Below are 19,035 nucleotides of genomic sequence, written 5' to 3' on the forward strand. Positions count from 1 at the left end.
AAAAAGGATTTCAAATGTGGTAAATCTGTGTGCCTGCAAAATGGTGAAAAACAAAAACCGTACCCAAATTTATTAACCTCCCTGGCGGTCTGATCTTGTCAGATTTTTTAATCTCAAAGTGGTACATTGTTTTGCATGCAAATTTGATGTTTTATATTTTAGGCCTGTAATTCTTAGGAATTACTTAAATCTGTCCAAACAAGAGTCTAGTAGACATCCCAGGTACGATAAAGTTTAAAACACAAGATCATGAATTCTAATAAATAACTATAAATTTATTATTAAAAAAAAAAAAATTTATTTCCCCATGAATCACTATCACTCAATTCTGCAAGTGTTCTAATTGACTATCACTGTTTTCCAGCTGGTCTAAAACCGCTTTTGATGTAAAGGGACACTTTTTGGTTGCCATGGACATTCTCAAGTGTGACTCGGGGTTACTGCTAATGGTACTGAAATTTAACCCCGAGCCACACTCAGGAATACTACTGGGGAGGTTAATAGGTAATGATTTAAATGCCTTTATGGCATATGAGGGACCTACAGTTCTTGCCCTCACTCCATTAGCGATAGTACCTGATGTGTGGGGCATTCGTTGTTTACACTCAACTTACATTTTGTGTTCATGTGGGTTCATGTCATAGCAATACCTTTTTAAAAGCGTGATCGCACTGGCAAGTGACCCTTTTCTCTTTATGGCAGTCGGTGGGGGGGGGGGCGGGGGGCGTGGCTAACATGTCAGACGCTGGCCACACGTGTATGAAGTATTAAAGCGCTGTGTATGTGTAGCTGCTGCTGGCTGTGGAGGGACAGCAGGAGGATGGCTTGTTCAGGTTAGTGACACAGGCATTTTCCCTTTTGACACGTTATACTTTAACAGGCTAGGATTAATAGCAGCTTACATGGCTGGACTATAGCCTAGCAATGTACATTCTTTTGCTGGTAGTGCCTCTGCTTTATGCTTCAGGCTATGAGTGGTAATGGAACCAGGAACTCCTCTAAGGGTTCTAAAGGGGTCAATGGTTTTCACTGTAAACTAAATCCATTTCCAAAAGAATGTCATACTCCTCTGAGAGGGATGCGGCTGGTCAGATTGAGCCGTCAGGGGGAACTGTTGTTGCATAAAACACTTCAATCCTTGTATATATTATACATCAGAGGCATCAGCCTCTAGGCAGTCTCGACGGCCTCAACCGTCAGGTTCAAGGGAAAGTCCCCAAGGGCAGCACCAGGGTCAGAAGAGATCTTGGGGCAGAAAGCCCACAAAGCAGAATGCTAAAGCCTCCTCATGAAGGGGCGCCCCCCCTTGCTTGAGTAGGAGTAAGGCTCCTGCAATTCTCAAGATGTGGCAGGAACAATGTCAAGACAGATGGGTGGCTTCTGCAATTTTTCTCTAGCTTACAACTAGAGTTCCGAGAGTTTCCGTCTCCTTGTTTTTTTTAATGTTCCCAAGGATCCAGAGAAAAAGAAGTCTCTCTTTCTCTTTCTGGCTCTGAATCCTCTATTATCCCAGTCGGTGATATCAGAGGTTCCCTTAGTGGAACAGGGCACAGGGTTTGATTCAAACCTTTCATGGTTCCAGAACCAAACGGAGAGGTAAGACACATTCTAGATCTCAAAGATCCAAATCGGCACTTAATCATCTGATCCTTTCACGCAATCCGATCGGTTGTGTCCATCCTGCAAGGAGGGGAGTTTTTGGCTTTAATCGATATCAAAGATGCATATCTCCATGAGCCAAATTTTTTCGCTCACCAGAAATTTCTGCGCTTGAAATGTAAAATCATAATTTCAGTTGTGGCCCTGCCATTCGGTTTAGCCACAGCACCACAGGTTTTCTGAAAGATTCTGGCACCTCCTTTAGCCAGATTAAGGGCTCAAGGCATAACAGTCCGAGCCTATTTAGACAATCTACCTTTAATAGATAATTCCATCTCAGGTCTAAACCAGAGTCTGATCACAGAATCTCTGGGTTGGATACTCAGCCTAGGAAAATCCTCCTTAAAACCATCAAGGAGTTTACAGTAATTGGGGCTGGTTATGGATACCATACAGAAGAAGGTAGGAGAATCAGTTCCATTGTAGGACTAATTCAACTTATCAAAACAAAGAGAAATCCTTCCATTTGGCTGGGCAGGAGATTGTTGGGGGAAATGGTGGCCTCCTTTTGAGGTCGTCCCTTGCGTGCAGTTTTCACTCAGGACTGCTTCAAAACACCATCCTGTTGGTCTGGAATAAAAGGATTCAGGCCTTCGTTTTTTATGCCTGGCTCCCAACATAAGTCAGAGCCTAAATTGGTGGTTGTTATCCAGCAAAAGGGAAAATCTTTTCTACCTGTATCCTGGAAAGTGTTAACAACAGATGTCAGCCTTCTAGGCTGGGGAGAAGCCCGGGAAGAAGATTCTGTCCAGGGGAGATGGACCAGGTTAAAGGACCTTGCCTTTTGGAAAATTCGGGCAGTATGTCTGGCCCTAGAATCTGGGACGGTCAGACTACGGGACTGTCCTGTCAGGATGCAGTCCAACAAAGCCACAGCTGTGGACTACGTCAATCGCCAGGGGGGCACAAGAAGTGGTGCAGCCCAAAAAGAGGTGAATAATGTTCTAGCTTGGGCAGAACACAACATTCCTTGCCTATCGGCAACTGTCATTCCAGGAATGACTACTTGAGTCGCCAACAATTATTTCCGGGAGAATGGTCTCTTTCCCCCGACATCTTCCTAGTGGCATGTCAGAGATGGGGTGTTCCGGACATGGACCTATTCGCGTCTAGATTCAACAACAAAGTCGACAATTTTGTGTCGGGAACAAGGGATCTGCAAGCAGCCAGAACAGATGCATAAGTCCTCTACTTCCGCGCCTTCTCCGCAGGATCAAGCAAAAACGAAAGAAGGTGATTCTGGTGGCCCCAGCAGGCTCCAGAAGATCTTCATTTACTGAGATCATAAAGATGGCAGTAGGAGTCCTTTGGACTCTGCCATTATAGGCAGACCTTCTCGCATAAGGTCCGGTATTCCATCCTACCTTATGGTTGAAAAATTTAACAGGTGTAACTGTTGAATCCCACTTTATAAAGGATCGTGGGTGATCTCCTTCAGGCATACAGTGGTGTGAAAAAGTGTTTGCCCCCTTCCTCATTTCCTGTTCCTTTGCATGTTTGTCACACTTAAGTGTTTTGGAACATCAAACCAATTTAAACAATAGTCAAGGACAACACAAGTAAACACAAAATGCAATTTGTAAATGAAGGTGTTTATTATTAAAGGTGAAAAAAAATCCAAACCATCATGGCCCTGTGTGAAAAAGTGATTGCCCCCTAAACCTAATAACTGGTTGGGCCACCCTTAGCAGCAACAACTGCAACCAATCGTTTGCGATAACGTGCAATGAGGCTTTTACAGCGTCCTGGAGGAATTTTGGCCCACTCATCTTTGCAGAATTGTCCTAATTCAGTTACATTAGAGGGTTTCCGAGCATGAACGGCCTTTTTAAGGTCATACCACAACATCTCAATAGGATTCAGGTCAGGACTTTGGCTAGGCCACTCCAAAGTCTTCATTTTGTTTTTCTTCAGCCATTCGGTGGTGGACTTTCTGGTGTGTTTAGGATCATTGTCCTGCTGCAGAACCCAAGTTCGTTTCAGCTTGAGTACACGAACAGACGGTCGGACATTCTCCTTCAGGATCTCTTGGTAGACAGCAGAATTCATAGTTCCTTTTATCACGGCAAGTCTTCCAGGTCCTGAAGCAGCAAAACAGCCCCAGACCATCACACTACCACCACCATATTTTACTGTTGGTATAATGTTCTTTTTATGAAATGCAGTGTTCCTTCTACGCCAGATATACTTGGACACACACCTTCCAAAGAGTTCCACTTTTGTCTCATCGGTCCACAGAATGTTGTCCCAAAAGTCTTGGGGATCATCAAGATGTGTTGTGGAGAAATTGAGACGAGCTTTGATGTTCTTTTTGCTCAGCAGTGGTTTTCTCCTTGGAACTCTGCCATGCAGGCCATTTTTGCCCAGTCTTTTCCTGATGGTGGAGGCATGAACGCTGACCTTAACTGAGGCAAGTGAGGCCTGCAGTTCCTTGGACGTTGTTGTGGGGTCTTTTGTGACCTCTTGGATGAGTCGTCGCTGCGCTCTTGGGGTAATTTTGGGCGGCCGGCCACTCCTGGGAAGGTTCACCACTGTTCCATGTCTTCGCCATTTGTGGATAATGGCTCTCACTGTGGTTCGCTGGATTCCCAAAGCTTTGGAAATGGCTTTATAACCCTTTCCAGACTGATAGATCTCAATTACTTTCTTTCTCAATTGTTCCTGAATTTCTTTGGGTCTCGGCATGATGTGTAGCTTTTAAGGATCTTCTGGTGGACCTTACTGTGTCAAGCAGCTCCTATTTAAGTGATGCCTTGATTGTGAACAGGCGTGGCAATAATCAGGCCTGGGTGTGGCTAGAGAAATTGAACTCAGGTGTGGACAACCACAGTTATAGTATGTTTTAACAAGGGGGGCAATCACTTTTTCACACAGGGCCATGATGGTTTGGATTTTTTTTCACCTTTAATAATAAACACCTTCATTTACAAATTGCATTTTGTGTTTACTTGTGTTGTCCTTGACTATTGTTTAAATTGGTTTGATGTTCCGAAACACTTAAGTGTGACAAACATGCAAAGGAACAGGAAATGAGGAAGGGGGCAAACACTTTTTCACACCACTGTATGTTTTTTGGTGTGGATCCAGGGGTTGGCACCCCAGGATGTATGTCATAGGCAGGATCCTTGATTTCCTGCAAATGGGATCTGAAATTAAGTTGGCCTTGACTTCCATCAAGTGCCAGATCCAGGCCTTGTCAGTGTTTCCTTTCAATGGCCTTTTGCTTCCTAATCTTGGTGCTTAGTTTATTCAGGGGTAACACAGATTAATCCCCCCATCAAGGCACCTCTAATCCTCGGGATTTGAATTTGGTCTTATCGGCTTTGCTGAATCAGCCGTTAAGCCTTTACGAGAAATTTCCTTGGTCCTTTTTTTGACCAGAAAGATAATCTTTCTGATTGCTATTTCTTCTGCTAGAAGAGTATCGGAACTAGCAGCTCTGTCTTGTAAAGAGCCATATTTAATCATGCATAAGGATGAGGTGGTTGTCCTCATCCTGAATTCCAACCAAAAGTGGTAACAGGTTTTCATTTAAACCAAGATATTATTCTTCCTTCTTTCTCCCCAGAGCCTCAATCTAGGGAAGAGAAGGCAGTATATTCCTTTGATGTAGCAGGAGCGATCGGAAACTATTTAAAGGCGACCGATCAGGTTCGCAAAACACATGTTTTGTTTCTACTGCCAGAGAGTCCAAAATGTGGACAGGCAGCATCAAAATCCACTATTTTGCAAATGGATTCTTCAAGTGATTGTCATGTTAGAGCACACTCATCTAGGGCAATTAGTGCCTCTTGGGTGGTGCATCATCAGGCCTCTATGGCTCAGATCTGTAAGGCCGCGACTGGGTCTTCGGTTCATACGTTTATCAGACTTTTTTCCCAAGGTGTCTTTCAGGACAGCACCTGAGAGATAGCGACTCCACCCTCCTCGTTAGGAAACACCTTCTTCCTCCAGACTTTAAAGGGAGGCGCCTCCCTACCACACATCAGTTTTTGTGTTTCCTCCGGCCCGGAGGGAACACCTTTTGGGAGGGAGTCTGTTTCTCTTAGGTGTTCCTGAGGGACTAGGCTTCTTTCCCTTTTTTTCCTCCTTTAAGAGACCCGCTGTCCTCCCGACCTACCCACGCCTCGTCAGCGGTAGCAAGCGGGCTCCTCTTCCCCTCTTGTGCTCGGAGAGAGCCGAAGATTCGGTGGCCCGCACGTTCGTAGGCGCGGCGGCGCGCGTGTGCCGCCGCCATGTTTTTTTTCGGCGGTCGCGCCGGAAGTGACAGAGCGGGTCATCGGGTCAGCTGAAACGTCGTTTCCGGCGTGGACGCAGGGGGGAGGAGGGAGGACAGGTGCTGGTGCCTATTTCCGCTTCCGGTCCGGTGCAGCTGCACGGCGTGACTCCGGAGGCGGCGTTTAGCCACAAGTGGATCTCTGCACACCTGTTATGGAAGATTCAGCGTCTGCAGCGGTGGGGACAGGCACAGGCACCAGCAAAGCCCAGGTAAGAGGCAGCAGTTAAAGTCTGCCTTTCTTTTCATATTTCCTGGCGTTTGGTCTCGCTCTCTCTCCTTTTTTCCCCCCTGGTGGCAAGGGGCCTGTCTGGGCACTAGAAGCTGACTGGTTTCTTCTCAGTGCACCTGTGTGGTGATCCCTATCAAAGCTGAGACTGGGTCTCACTAAGGGTTCCCTGTTTTTTTTCCCTTTTTTTGTCTTTTTCTTCATAGGCTAAGAGCTCTGACCCAAAGAAAAGATGTCCTTCTTGCAGGGCCAAGCTGGGAGAAAATTGGAAGAAAACCTTATGCAGTCCCTGCATTACTTCTTTAGTTAAGGAGGAATCTGCCTCTGTATGTGAGGATCTGGTGGCCTCTGTAAAGAAGGAGCTGTACGCCACGATCCAGAATTTTCGTGACTCACTAGCAAACCCGGCTGCTAGTCAGCCTTCCACTTCAGAGTCTTCCCAGGGGTCTCTCTCAATCCCGGTGTTAGAATCTCTGCCTGAAGACCCTTCAGATAGGGAAAAGCAGTCCACTGCTCTTTCCGTTAAAGATTCGGAAGAGGAGTTGGAGGATTCTGAGGTAGCCCCCTCTAAATTCAAACTGTCCCTTGAAGAGGTCGATGGGCTCCTTAAAGCCATTCATGCTACGCTTGGTTTAAGTGAGGAGAAAAAGGAATTATCACTCCATGACCGCATGTATGCTGGGTTGGATGAGCCTAAGGGCCGAACATTCCCAGTTCATCCGGTCATCTCTGAGGCCATTAGGAAAGAATGGCAGGATCCAGAGAAAAAGCCCTTTTTCTCCAAAGCCCACAAAAGGCGTTTTCCTTTCGAGGAGGACCCTGCAGCAGTATGGAACAAGGTGCCCAGACTGGATGCCGCCTTTTCCCAGGTTTCAAGGTCCACGGATCTGTCCTTTGAGGACATGGGAGTTTTGAAAGATCCGATGGACAAACGCATGGATCTTTTGCTCAAGAGATCATGGCAATCAGTTATGAGCAATTTAAAACCAGCAATGGCCACAACGTGTGTAGCCAGAAACTTAGAATACTGGATTAACCAGTTAAAGTCACATATAGCCGCAGATTCCCCTAAGCAGGAAATTTTAGATTCTTTTCCTACCCTGATTACGGCAGTGGATTATGTTGCAGATGCCTCAGCTGAGGCAATTAAGATATCAGCCAGGTCAGCAGCTCTAACTAATGCTGCAAGAAGAGCCTTATGGCTTAAGACCTGGCCGGGTGACTCGGCTTCAAAGAATAAGCTGTGTGGGTTACCCTTTTCAGGAGACTTGCTCTTCGGCTCTGACCTCGATAATATTCTTGACAGGACAGCCGATAAAAAGAGATCCTTTCCGGTCAAAAAGAAAAAGCAGGTACCAAAACGTCTTTTTCGACCTCAAAAAACTCAGGATCAGGACAGCAAGTTGCAGGGGAGAAGGAAAAGTTGGTCCGCCCCGAAGCCGAAGGGTAGAGGCGGAATTCTCTTCCGTCCTCCTACACAGGCCGAAAAATCGCAATGACTCGTCTCTGCGGGTGGGCGGAAGACTACAAGAATTTCTTCCGCAGTGGTCAGGGATAACTTCAAATCAGTTTATCCTGACCATTCTCGCGCAGGGTTACTCACTCGAGTTTGTCAACGACCCCCCAAAAAGGTTCCTGATTACCAACACCCCGCGGGACCCAGTAAGGGCCCTGGCCATGAAGTCCTCTCTAGAGGAACTGGTGCAACAGGGCGTAGTAGTACAGGTACCCCTGCAAGAACAGCAGGAGGGGTTTTATTCCCATGTTTTCCTAGTAAAGAAACCGACAGGGAAATTTCGGTTGATTCTCAACCTAAAACCTTTAAACGAGTCCATAAGGTACAGGAAGTTCAAAATGGACTCAATTTTTTCGGTCAGAAATCTGTTGACGCCAGGATGTTTTATGGCGTCAGTAGATTTAAAAGACGCATACCTACATGTTCCGATCTCTCCCCAGTCTCAGAAGTTTCTCAGGCTGGCGGTGAGGTTGGGGGGTGTGGTTCATCATCTCCAGTTCAGGGCCCTACCCTTCGGCCTGTCATCATCTCCCCGAATTTTTACCAAAATAATGGCAGAAGCTTTAGCGCCACTGCGTCTCCAGGGAATCGCAGTTATTCCTTATTTAGACGATCTGCTGTTTTTCGCCCCATCCAGCGAGGAATTGCAGACCAATCTAGGCAAAGCTCGCAGCCATCTGGAGGCGTTGGGTTGGATTTTGAACCTCCAAAAGTCGTCCCTAAACCCATCTCAGGAGATTCGGTTTTTAGGGTTTCTGATAAATTCGGCGGGGAAAAGATCTTCCTTCCCTTAGACAAAAGGGACAGGATTTCCGGTGCAGTGTCTTTATTACAGACCAGCCAAAATCTGACAGTAAGACAGGTTATGTCAGCTTTGGGGGTTCTGACTTCAGCAATGCCAGCAGTCCAGTGGGCAAGAATGCATTTCAGATGTCTGCAGGCTTTCCTTCTAAGATCTTGGGATCACACAGTGGCATCCCTAGAGGCAGAGGTGAGAGTGTCAACCCAGGTAAAAAGGGCCCTATGGTGGTGGAAAAGACAGGATGTCTTATCGGAAGGGTTAGTCTGGGCTTTTCCAGTCGGGAAAAGACTAACAACCGACGCCAGTTCCTGGGGGTGGGGAGCCCATCTAGGAACACGTTTCACTCAGGGGTCCTGGGCCAAAGAGGAGACAGTAAGGTCCTCAAACTGGAGAGAGCTCAAGGCGATTGCCTTAGCTCTGGAATTGTTTGTTCAGGAGCTTCAGTCCCATCACGTCCAGGTCCTAACAGACAATGCCACGGCAGTGGCTTATTTAAACAGACAGGGGGGTACAAGAAGCAGGTCGCTTCAGGTACTGGCCATGGAGATTCTTCGGTGGGCGGAAAAACATTTGTTATCCCTATCAGCAGTCCACCTAAAAGGGGATCTAAACAGGGTAGCGGACTTCCTAAGCAGAAACGCTATTCGGGAAGCGGAATGGTCTCTAAACCCGGAGGTATTCACAATGATTGCCGGAAAATGGGGTTTACCAGAGGTAGACCTGTTCGCCTCAAGGGTGAACGCCCAGGTTCCCCAGTTCTTTTCCCTGGACAGTCGCGATGGCTCGCTGGGCACAGATGCGCTAGCTTATCCATGGGAATTTCGTCTTTGTTATGCTTTCCCCCCATTTCAGTTAATCCCGTTAATTTTAAGAAAAATTCAGAGGGAGAAGGTGCCAGTTATTCTAATCACGCCCTTTTGGCCAAAAAGGGCTTGGTTTTCGACAGTTCTAGGCCTGGCAATCAAGCCTTGTTGGCGTCTGCCCCTCAGACACGATCTGTTGTTGCAGGGCCCAGTGAACCATCCAGGAGTGGCCAGCCTGGCCCTCACGGCCTGGTTTCTGAAAGGCAGCTCCTTAGGAGCAAGGGGTTTTCCAACCGTTTAATCTCGACCCTTTTAGCAAGTAGGAAAAGGGTTACGAGGGCCATTTATTCTAAGGTCTGGAAGCGTTATAAAACTTGGTGTTTGTCAGCCGCCCAGGTGACAGGGAGCCTTGTCTCCATCTTGGAGTTTTTACAGGATGGAGCAGACAAGGGACTGGCAGTTAGTACCCTGAAGGTGCAGGTAGCAGCCCTGACAGTGTTCTTAGAAAAATCTGTGGCCTCAGATCCGCTGGTGATCAGATTCTTTAGAGCTCTTAAAAGATCTAGGCCAGCTCCTGTTAAGGTTTTTCCTAGATGGGATTTGTCGGTAGTCCTACAGTCTCTAACAAAAGGGCCTTTTGAGCCTCTTGTGGAGGCTTCCCTTAGGTTTCTCACATTAAAAACCGTTTTTCTGATTGCCATTGTCTCTGCACGCAGGATCAGTGAGCTAAATGCTCTGTCAGTTAAAGAACCATATCTTTCCATTTTTCCTGACAGAGTTATTCTTAGAACAGACGCAAAGTTCTTACCGAAGGTAGCTTCAGTGCAGAACCGTATACAGGACATAGTACTGCCAACCTTTTGTGTTAACCCCAAAGGAAATAGGGAGACTTTTTTCCATACTTTGGACGTCAGGAGGACTCTGCTGAGTTATTTAGAAAGGACGGAGTCCTTCAGGCGTTCAGATTCACTGTTTGTACTCTTCTCGGGAAGAAAAAAGGGTTTTCAAGCTTCTAAAGTTACTTTAGCTAGATGGCTGAAATTAGCTATCTCGGAGGCATATTCCCAGGCAGGGTTATCTCCTCCAGCAGAAATTTGTGCACACTCAACCAGGGCTCTGGCGTCTACGTGGGCAGAGAGAGCTGGTGCCACCCCGGAGCAGATCTGCAAGGCGGCGACATGGTCGAGTTTTCACACATTTGTGAAACATTATAGACTGGATCTCACTTCTGCCAGCGATCAGGCGTTTGGCAGAAAGGTCCTGCAAGCTGTTGTCCCGCCCTAAGGGGTAAGTCTCTGTTATCCTCTCAGGTGCTGTCCTGAAAGACGCCTTGGGAAAGACCAAGTTAGACTTACCGGTAACTTGTTTTCCAGAAGTCTTTCAGGACAGCAAGCATCCCGCCCTATGGTATTATATTATGCTACGCTGTGACTAACGTATGTGTTTATGTGTTCCAGCCGGGGCCGGAGGTTCTCTTCTACAACTGATGTGTGGTAGGGAGGCGCCTCCCTTTAAAGTCTGGAGGAAGAAGGTGTTTCCTAACGAGGAGGGTGGAGTCGCTATCTCTCAGGTGCTGTCCTGAAAGACTTCTGGAAAACAAGTTACCGGTAAGTCTAACTTGGTCTTTCAAATCAATATTAAAGGTCATGAGGATGTTGCCTTTGGGCGCAGTATACTGCAGGATGCAGTATGAGTCCTCTGGCCTCCTGTTTTTGTTGTCTCCCTCCCTTCAGTTGCCATTGCTATGGAACATACCACATAGTAATTACTATGGCTTTGTGTCCCCTGATGTAAGAAAAGAAAACAGAATTTTTTAAATGGCTTACCTGTAAAATCCTTTTCTTTGATGTACATCAGGGGACACAGTGGTCCCTCCCTTCTTGGTATACACTTGTATTGCTTGGCTACAAAACTGAGGACTCCCAGTAGTGGGAGGGGTTATATACGGAGTACACTTCTTGCCTTAGGTGATGGACACTGGCACGCCCTATCATTGGCCCTATTACCCACATAGTAATTACTATGGCTCTGTGTCCCCTGATGTACATCATAGAAAAGGATTTTACAGGTAAGCGGTTTTAAAAGTTCTGTTTTTGCAGAGATTTCCTCTCACTTCCTGTTTGGCTATGGGGCAGGAAATGAAGGGAAATCTCTGCAATGGGACAAGGATAGTGAAAAATAAACTGACAGGCTATAACCCTCCCTTACCCTATCCATAATAAAAATAAAAAAAGTGTTGCCTGTAGTTCTACTTTAAGCACACATTTCGGCTAAATTTATAGAAAGGACTATGAGGATATAACCATGCCAGTGGTGCAGCAGAAAACCTATAGCACAGTGACGAAGATATGTGGTCCAGCCATTGAGCAAAGGAAGGACTGGGGGCAGGAACAAATACATCCATCTGTTTATTTTTCTCATCAGCAATTAAAAGAAATTATGTTAAGATTCCTTAATATGTGTATCTGACACAAGCAAAGAATTGCAGGAGAGTCCTACCTACCTGCCAGGTATAGGTGACCATGCCAGTGTCGCTTGTGTCTGCACCATCCCTAGACTAAAAGCCCTTCTAACAGCTAGGTAAGGGACATGCAAGTTTTACCAAAATTGTGTAGCTTTCCTTCTACCCTGGGTACCCCATGCTATATAATCTAGTCCGCTACTGTATAAACGTTAACACCTACCTCTTATGTAGATTGCCAGTAGGTGATATCTATGGTAAGTCACTATAATAAATAGCAAATCCTCTGCAAAGGGCAAATGAGGAGGAGATTTCCTCATCTTTAATTGCCATATGCATCGCTGCAAGCTCGTATATACTGTGTGTGTATGTGTATTAAAGGATATATTTTGTATCCTTTTTAAATCATAATAACAGAAATCACCCAAATAGCCCTGGAATGTTTGGCCTTTGTACAGACACAGAAGGTGGCACACACAGGTTAAAATGGCAATTTAAGGTTAATTAAGGTATCAATAGTCAAGAGTTTGTTAGCTCTCCCATAGATACACTAAGCAGGCTAGATACTAAGCCATGAGGAGGTAGAAAAGAACAGTCAAAAAAACCTGCGTAACAATCTAATGAAACTTTACAAAGATGGAAAAGGATATAAAAAGATATCAAAAGCTTTGAATATGCCAGTCAGAATTGTTTAATCACTTATTAAGAAATGGAAAATTAGGGGCTATTTTGATACCAAGCCAAGATCACGTAGACCAGGAAGAATTGCTCAGGATACAAAGAAAAACACACAGGTAACCGCAGGAGGAATACAGACTGCTCTCCAAAAAGACAGCGTGGTTGTTGTTAAGGAGCACAATTTAACGATACTTGAACAATAAAAAGCTGCATGGATGATCTGCCAGAAGGAAGCCTTTACTGCACCAATGCCACAAAAAAGCCAATGAGGCATGGCAAGGTGGTGGTGGGCATATTGTAACCAGACTTTTTTGTGGAACTTGTACAGTAAAAGGCCTTGTATTTGTAAAAGGCTTCTTTCTGGCAACTTGACCATGCAGATATTTTTTGTTCAAGAATCATTGTATTGTGCTTCTTAAAAACAACCACACCAACTTTTTCCAGAGCAGCCTGTATTTCCCCTGAGGTTACCTGTGGGTTTTTCTTTTGTATCCCGAACAGTTCCTGTGGCAGTTGTAGCTGAAATCTTTCTTGATCTACTTGACCTTGGCTTGGTATCAAGAGATCCCAAATTTTCCACTTAAGTGATTGAACAGTACTGACTTGCATATGCAAGGCTTTAGATATCTTTTTATATCCCTTTACATCTTTGTAAAGTTTAATTACCTTGTTATGCAGGTCTGACTGTTCTTTTCTAGCCTGCTTAGTGCATCCATGTGAGAGTTAACAAACTCACTGACTATTTATACAGACACTAATTGTGATTTAAAAAGCCACAAATGTGGGAAATTAACCTTTTAATTGCCATTTTAACCTGTGCATGCCACCTTCTGTGTCTGTACCAAGGCCAAACATTCCAGGGTATGTAAACTTTTTAACAGGGCCATTTGGGTGATTTCTGTTCTGATTTAAAAAGGATCCAAAACACTATGTGATGATAATGGCTTCATGTGATTGCTATCCTTAAATAAGACAGTTTTTCGGCATGATCAGTCATATTTTCAATATTGATGCCAAAATTTCACAATTTCTGCCAGGGTGTGCAAACTTTTGAGCACGATTGCATATATACTAGATTGTGATCACCCAAAGGTTTGCAGGAAAGCCTTACCACCTACTTCCCAAGTGTAGCTGACCATCTCAATCTCCCTTGTATCTGTACCATCCCTACTACCCAAATTAGAAGCTATGTGGCAGCTAGGTTGTTGTCCTGCAATTTCCACTCAACTGGTGTGATTTTAAGCCTGAGTATTTAAAGCCTGCCCACATCACATGCCTGATGAAGGGGCCCTGCGTGGCTCCAAAACGTTGCACTGCTCTGATGTGATCATGCATTAAAAATTAGTTTGGATGCTATTTTGTTCCATGGTGTGCTGGCAAATATCTGCATTGTGACTTTTGAACCAGTCTTCAGAAAATATTTACCTGAATTGGAACCAAAGACACACAGAACCCTTTCCAAATGCAGACTGCAGCCGTCCCAGAGCTGTGAACTGGCTGCATTGAGAGCCGGGCACATATTCCTGTCATACGAATGTGGAGAAATGCATCCAATTTGCATATATGTGAACCCAGCCTTACTCCTCCAGACAATTTCAGCCTCCTACTTTATAGGAGCGCCAGACCGATTTGACTCCCGGGCCAGTCTACCCCATAAGACTGGCACTACACTAAAAGTGTAGCACAAGCCGACGGGGACACTTTTTCTGCCAACCCTCTACAAAGTGCCTTGTCAGCCTAGGCCAAGATAGAGCATTTGGGGCCAGATGGGGAGCTCCTGGCCTCCAGGGTACACATCATCCGAGACGGGTACAGAACATCTAGCGCAGGGGTAGGCAACTTTAAAGAGGTAACGATCTACTGAACAACATGGGGGAAGGTAAAGATCACCGGGTACAGTGTTGCCTCCCCACACCTGATTTAAACCTCTAATTGTCGTACTACCACGTTACAATCGAGGCACGGCAATCATGAGTTTAAATCAGGTGGTGGTGAGGTAAAAACTGGGGTTTTACCACTCCCCAAACTGCAAATGTAAATGAACCCTTACTGTTCTGAGCCCCCTATAGGCTGCTTCCACACTGATGTGCTGTGGTTTACCGGCACTGCGTGTGCAGTGCAGTGCAGTGCATCTGCAACTTTCCTGGTTTAGCTACACTTTGCCATAGACTTCTATTATATCCTGCAGGTGTAGTGCATTTTCTGAAAGGGCACCAAAACCTGCTTGATATAATAGAAGTCTATGACTAAGAGCAGTAAACCTGCAGAAAAGTTGCAGGTACATGGCACTGTACCCACGGTGTGAGTAAACCACAGCCCATCAGCGTGAAAGCAGCCCTATACTATTGTGCCCGGTGTATTGCTGAAGATCTTCTTCTTTTTTTCTTTTTTTTTTCCCTGCTGCTGGCACCACTCTGGAGACTGCTAGCCGGGATAAGATGTGGAGTGCAGTTGGTATAACTCTGCAGGGGACAGGAGTCAACACTACAGAGGAGGCTTATGCGGCTCTTGCTTCTTACTACAGCTCCAAATTTACAAGTAGTCCCTCTGCATTGCACTCTGATGCTGTTGGATGGTGGGTCAGCAAGCCCAGACTGTGATCTACCAGTCACTTGCCTGCAATCTACAGTTTGCTTACCCCCGATCTAGCGGAAACCCTGGATGTTCTTGTGGCTCCATAGGATCAGTACAACCCTGATCAATGCCTTGGCTTCCTCCTCCTCTGTTTTTCAGGATCACGCTAAAGGGCATTCCTGTGATCCTCATTGCTCCAGACTGGCCCAGGAGCATGTGGGTACCATGCTTTTTAGAATTAACTTTATTTATTTTTTTTCTGAGGATTTACACTAGTCCGTTGCCAACAAATAAATTCATGATCCCCCAAGCATGCAAAACATCAAAATGCCAAAATATAGGTAAATATTTGTACATGACATTTAAATAAAATACAGATTTTAGGAATGGGATCTGAACCTTGCAGTTCCTGAGCGCTGCAGTTTTACCTGAATTGGGGTGATTTGTTATGTTACGAGACTATTATATTTTAGATCCTCGGATTATAAACCGTACCAGCTCATGCATGGCCCTTATGCATTTTAAAGTGTATCTATGGTCAGAATTAAAATATTAATTTTCCTCATTCTATTCCAATTATTTCTAGCCTACTTTATTAATCAGAATGAGATTGAAATTTGTAAACTTTGTGAAGATCCCCACAGGTTTACTTGTGACATACACTATATTGCCAGAAGTATTGGGGCGCCCGCCTTAACACGCACATGAACTATGGTGGAGACTGCGAGCCAGGCCTTCACATCCAACATCAGTGCCTGACCTCACAAATACGCTTCTAGAAGAATGGTCAAACATTCCCAAAGACACACTCCTAAACCTCGTGGACAGACTTCCCAGAAGAGTTGAAGCTGTTTATAGCTGCAAAGGTTGGGCCAACTCAATATTGAACCTTACAGACGAAGACTGGGATGCCATTAAAGTTCATGTGCGTGTAAAGGCAGGCGTCTCAATACTTTTGGCAATATAGTTATATTTAATAAGCTCTGGGTGTAGGCACTGCTGTGTCATACATTTCACAGAGACTGTCTTCTGAACTACAGAAGTGCTGAGAAGAGCAGTTTCAGAAGGTGGAGTCAGAACAGGAATTACAGCTTGCAGGCAGCATGGTACCATGGGATATATAGTTTTTAGAAATCCAAAATAAACAGCAGAGGATTATCTACAAAGCATGTGGCAATAGATGAGCAGCAGAAAGGCAGTATTCACAACCTGAAAGGAGTTTTTTCAAGTACCGTATTTATCGGCGTATAACACGCACTTTTTCCCCCTTAAAATCGGGGGAAAGTCGCGGGTGTGCGTGTTATACGCCGATCCCCACTGTGAGTCTAAAATACTGAGCGCCGCCGAACAAGACAGAGCCGATTGCTCGGCTCCGCTCGTAGTCCCGCCTCCCTGCTGTTTCTGGAGCGAGCGATGCCGAAAAAGACCGAGCCGACTGTACTGTGTACTCGGCTCGGCTAGGCTTGCAGTCCCGCGGGACTGCGAGCGGAGCCCAGCCGAATACACAGTACAGACAGCTCGGTCTTTTTCGGCAGCGCTCGCTAGAGAAACAGCAGGGAGGCGGGACTACAAGTGGAGCCGAGCAATCGGCTCTGTCTTGTTCAGCGGCGCTCGGTCTTTTTCGGCGGCGCTCGCTCGCTCGGTCTGTCTCGGCGGCAGGAAATTTAAACATGGGCAAGGCTGTAAACGGCGCTGGGCAAGTTGCAAATGACACTGCAAAGCTGCAAACAGCACTGGGCAAGCTGCAAATGACTGATCATTCTGCAATGATGGACAAGGCTGCAGATGCACACTGATAAGGCTGCATTGACGGGCATTTAAATGCAAGTTTTTTTTTTTTTTTTTTTCTTAAACTTCCCTCCTAAAACTTTTTTCCTTAAAATGCCCTCCTAAACTTGGGGTGCGTGTTATACGCCAGTGCGTGTTATACCCCGATAAATACGGTAAGCTTATATTGGATTGTCAAATATAACCATTGTTTGTGCAGCTATTGGGCTACATTCATACCACCAGTTTAGGCTGGTGAGAATTGCAGCAGCAGAATTCTTATTATTCCTGCTGCTCACTTTAATGACAGGTCGGCAGTGGATGCAGCTATTTGCGGCTGTCTGCACAGCCAGCGACTACCTGCAGCGATCGCTGCCACACAGCCAGCGGTTATCTGCAGCGATTGCTGCTGGGCACACACAAAGTGCATCCAGCAGCAATCGGTCCAGGTAATCGCCAACTGTGCAGAGCCGTGAATAGCTGCAGCACCCTGCAACCTGTCATAGTGAATGGAGACAGCAACCAAAGCCGGATTCACTCCTGACGATTCTTGACACTGCATTTTTCACCAGCCTAAGCTGGTATGAATGCAGCCTTACAATGCTGATTTTATAAAATGAAAGACTATGCTGCCTGTGACCATAGAACTCCATTACCATATGACCTGTATTAAAATATGGACTTTTTACTGTTAGTAAAGTGCTGATCACTTGCATGGTACTATACAAAAACATAAAGATACCTGGTTGGATCTGTTTTAATTAACTAAATTGTTTCAGAAAGGGTCTGGATGTGTTTTTAAATGCACAAAATTATAAATGGATAATATTTATAAACAATAACATTCTAGATTGCTGAATCCTGTTCTGAGGATGCAGTGATTTGTTTTGGTTAAACTCTATGCCTTTGTTTCGAACAAGCTATATAAAAGAAAAAGTGTCCCAGCTGTGTGGGAGAAATGGTTGAAATGTTGCAATTTTCCAATTCCAGGATGACTGTCAGATACTTTGCATAACACTGTTGCTTGGGCTGAACCATAGTGAAAATCCACTAGTGAAGGCAGCAGCTGCACGAGCTCTTGGTGTGTATATCCTGTTCCCTTGTCTTCGGCAGGTAGGAGAACTTTTTTTAATATTCTTTAAAGCATTACTTACTATATTATCTCTTAGCATCTTTCATAATAAAACTGACCAGAAATGTTAAACATCTGTGTATTTGCATAGTTACATAGTAGGTGAGGTTGAAAAAAGACACAAGTCCAATGAAGTGTGTGATTATATGTCAGTATTGCATTGTATATCCCTGTATGTTGTGGTCGTTCAGGTGCTTATCTAATAGTTTCTTGAAACTATCGATGCTCCTCGCTGAGACCACCGCCTGTGGAAGGGAATTTCACATCCTTACCGCTCTTACAGTAAAGAACCCTCTACGTAGTTTAAGGTTAAATCTCTTTTCTTCTAATTTTAATGAGTGGCCATGAGTCTTATTAAACTCCCTTCTGTGAAAAAATGTATCCCTATTGTGGGGTCACCAGTATGGTATTTGTATATTGAAATCATATCCCCTCCCAAGTGTTTCTTCTCCAGAGAGAATAAGTTCAATGCTCGCAACCTTTCCTCATAACTAATATCCTACAGGCCCTTTATTAGCTTTGTTGCCCTTCTTTGTACTCGCTCCATTTCCAGGTGCCCAGAACTGGACAGCATACTCCAGGTGCGGCCGGACCAGAGTCTTGTAGAGCGGGAGAATTATCATTTTATCTCTAATACCTGTTTTGCAAGGTTATTGGATATAAAAGGGACATGTTGTTTTGCAATATCATTACTTGTGGAGGAATGGCAGGCTGGCTTTGGAGAAAAATTACAAAGGTGACTAGAAGTTAAAGGGGTTGTAAAGGCAGAAGGGTTTTTATTTTAATGCATTCTATGCATTAAGATAAAAAGCCTTCTGTGTGCAATAGCCCCCTAACAGGCGGTGTCCCTCTCTGTCCCGCGGTGTCCCTCTCTGTCCCGCGGTGTCCCTCTCTGTCCCGCGGTGTCCCTCTCTGTCCCGCGGTGTCCCTCTCTGTCCCGCGGTGTCCCTCTCTGTCCCGCGGTGTCCCGCGGTGTCCCTCTCTGTCCCGCGGTGTCCCTCTCTGTCCCGCGGTGTCCCTCTCTGTCCCTCTCTGTCCCGCGGTGTCCCTCTCTGTCCCGCGGTGTCCCTCTCTGTCCCGCGGTGTCCCTCTCTGTCCCGCGGTGTCCCTCTCTGTCCCGCGGTGTCCACGAGTGTCT

The 19,035-nt window shown here is 45.5% G+C and overlaps 1 protein-coding gene across 1 annotated transcript in view; it reads left to right on the plus strand.

Annotated features, from left to right (window-relative positions):
- Window positions 1-19,035, plus strand: part of HEATR6 (HEAT repeat containing 6) — a 116,183-nt gene that overhangs the window by 86,452 nt on the left and 10,696 nt on the right. The window contains exon 16 of the mRNA XM_077481143.1: window positions 17,756-17,878. Coding sequence (XP_077337269.1) covers window positions 17,756-17,878 — 123 coding nt within the window. The remainder of the gene's footprint in view (window positions 1-17,755; window positions 17,879-19,035) is intronic.

This window comes from Lithobates pipiens, unplaced genomic scaffold (genome assembly GCF_037356315.1).
Source record: "Lithobates pipiens isolate NorthernLeopardFrog02 unplaced genomic scaffold, aLitPip1_a1.2 Scaffold_16, whole genome shotgun sequence".
Classification (NCBI taxonomy): Eukaryota; Metazoa; Chordata; class Amphibia; order Anura; family Ranidae; genus Lithobates; species Lithobates pipiens.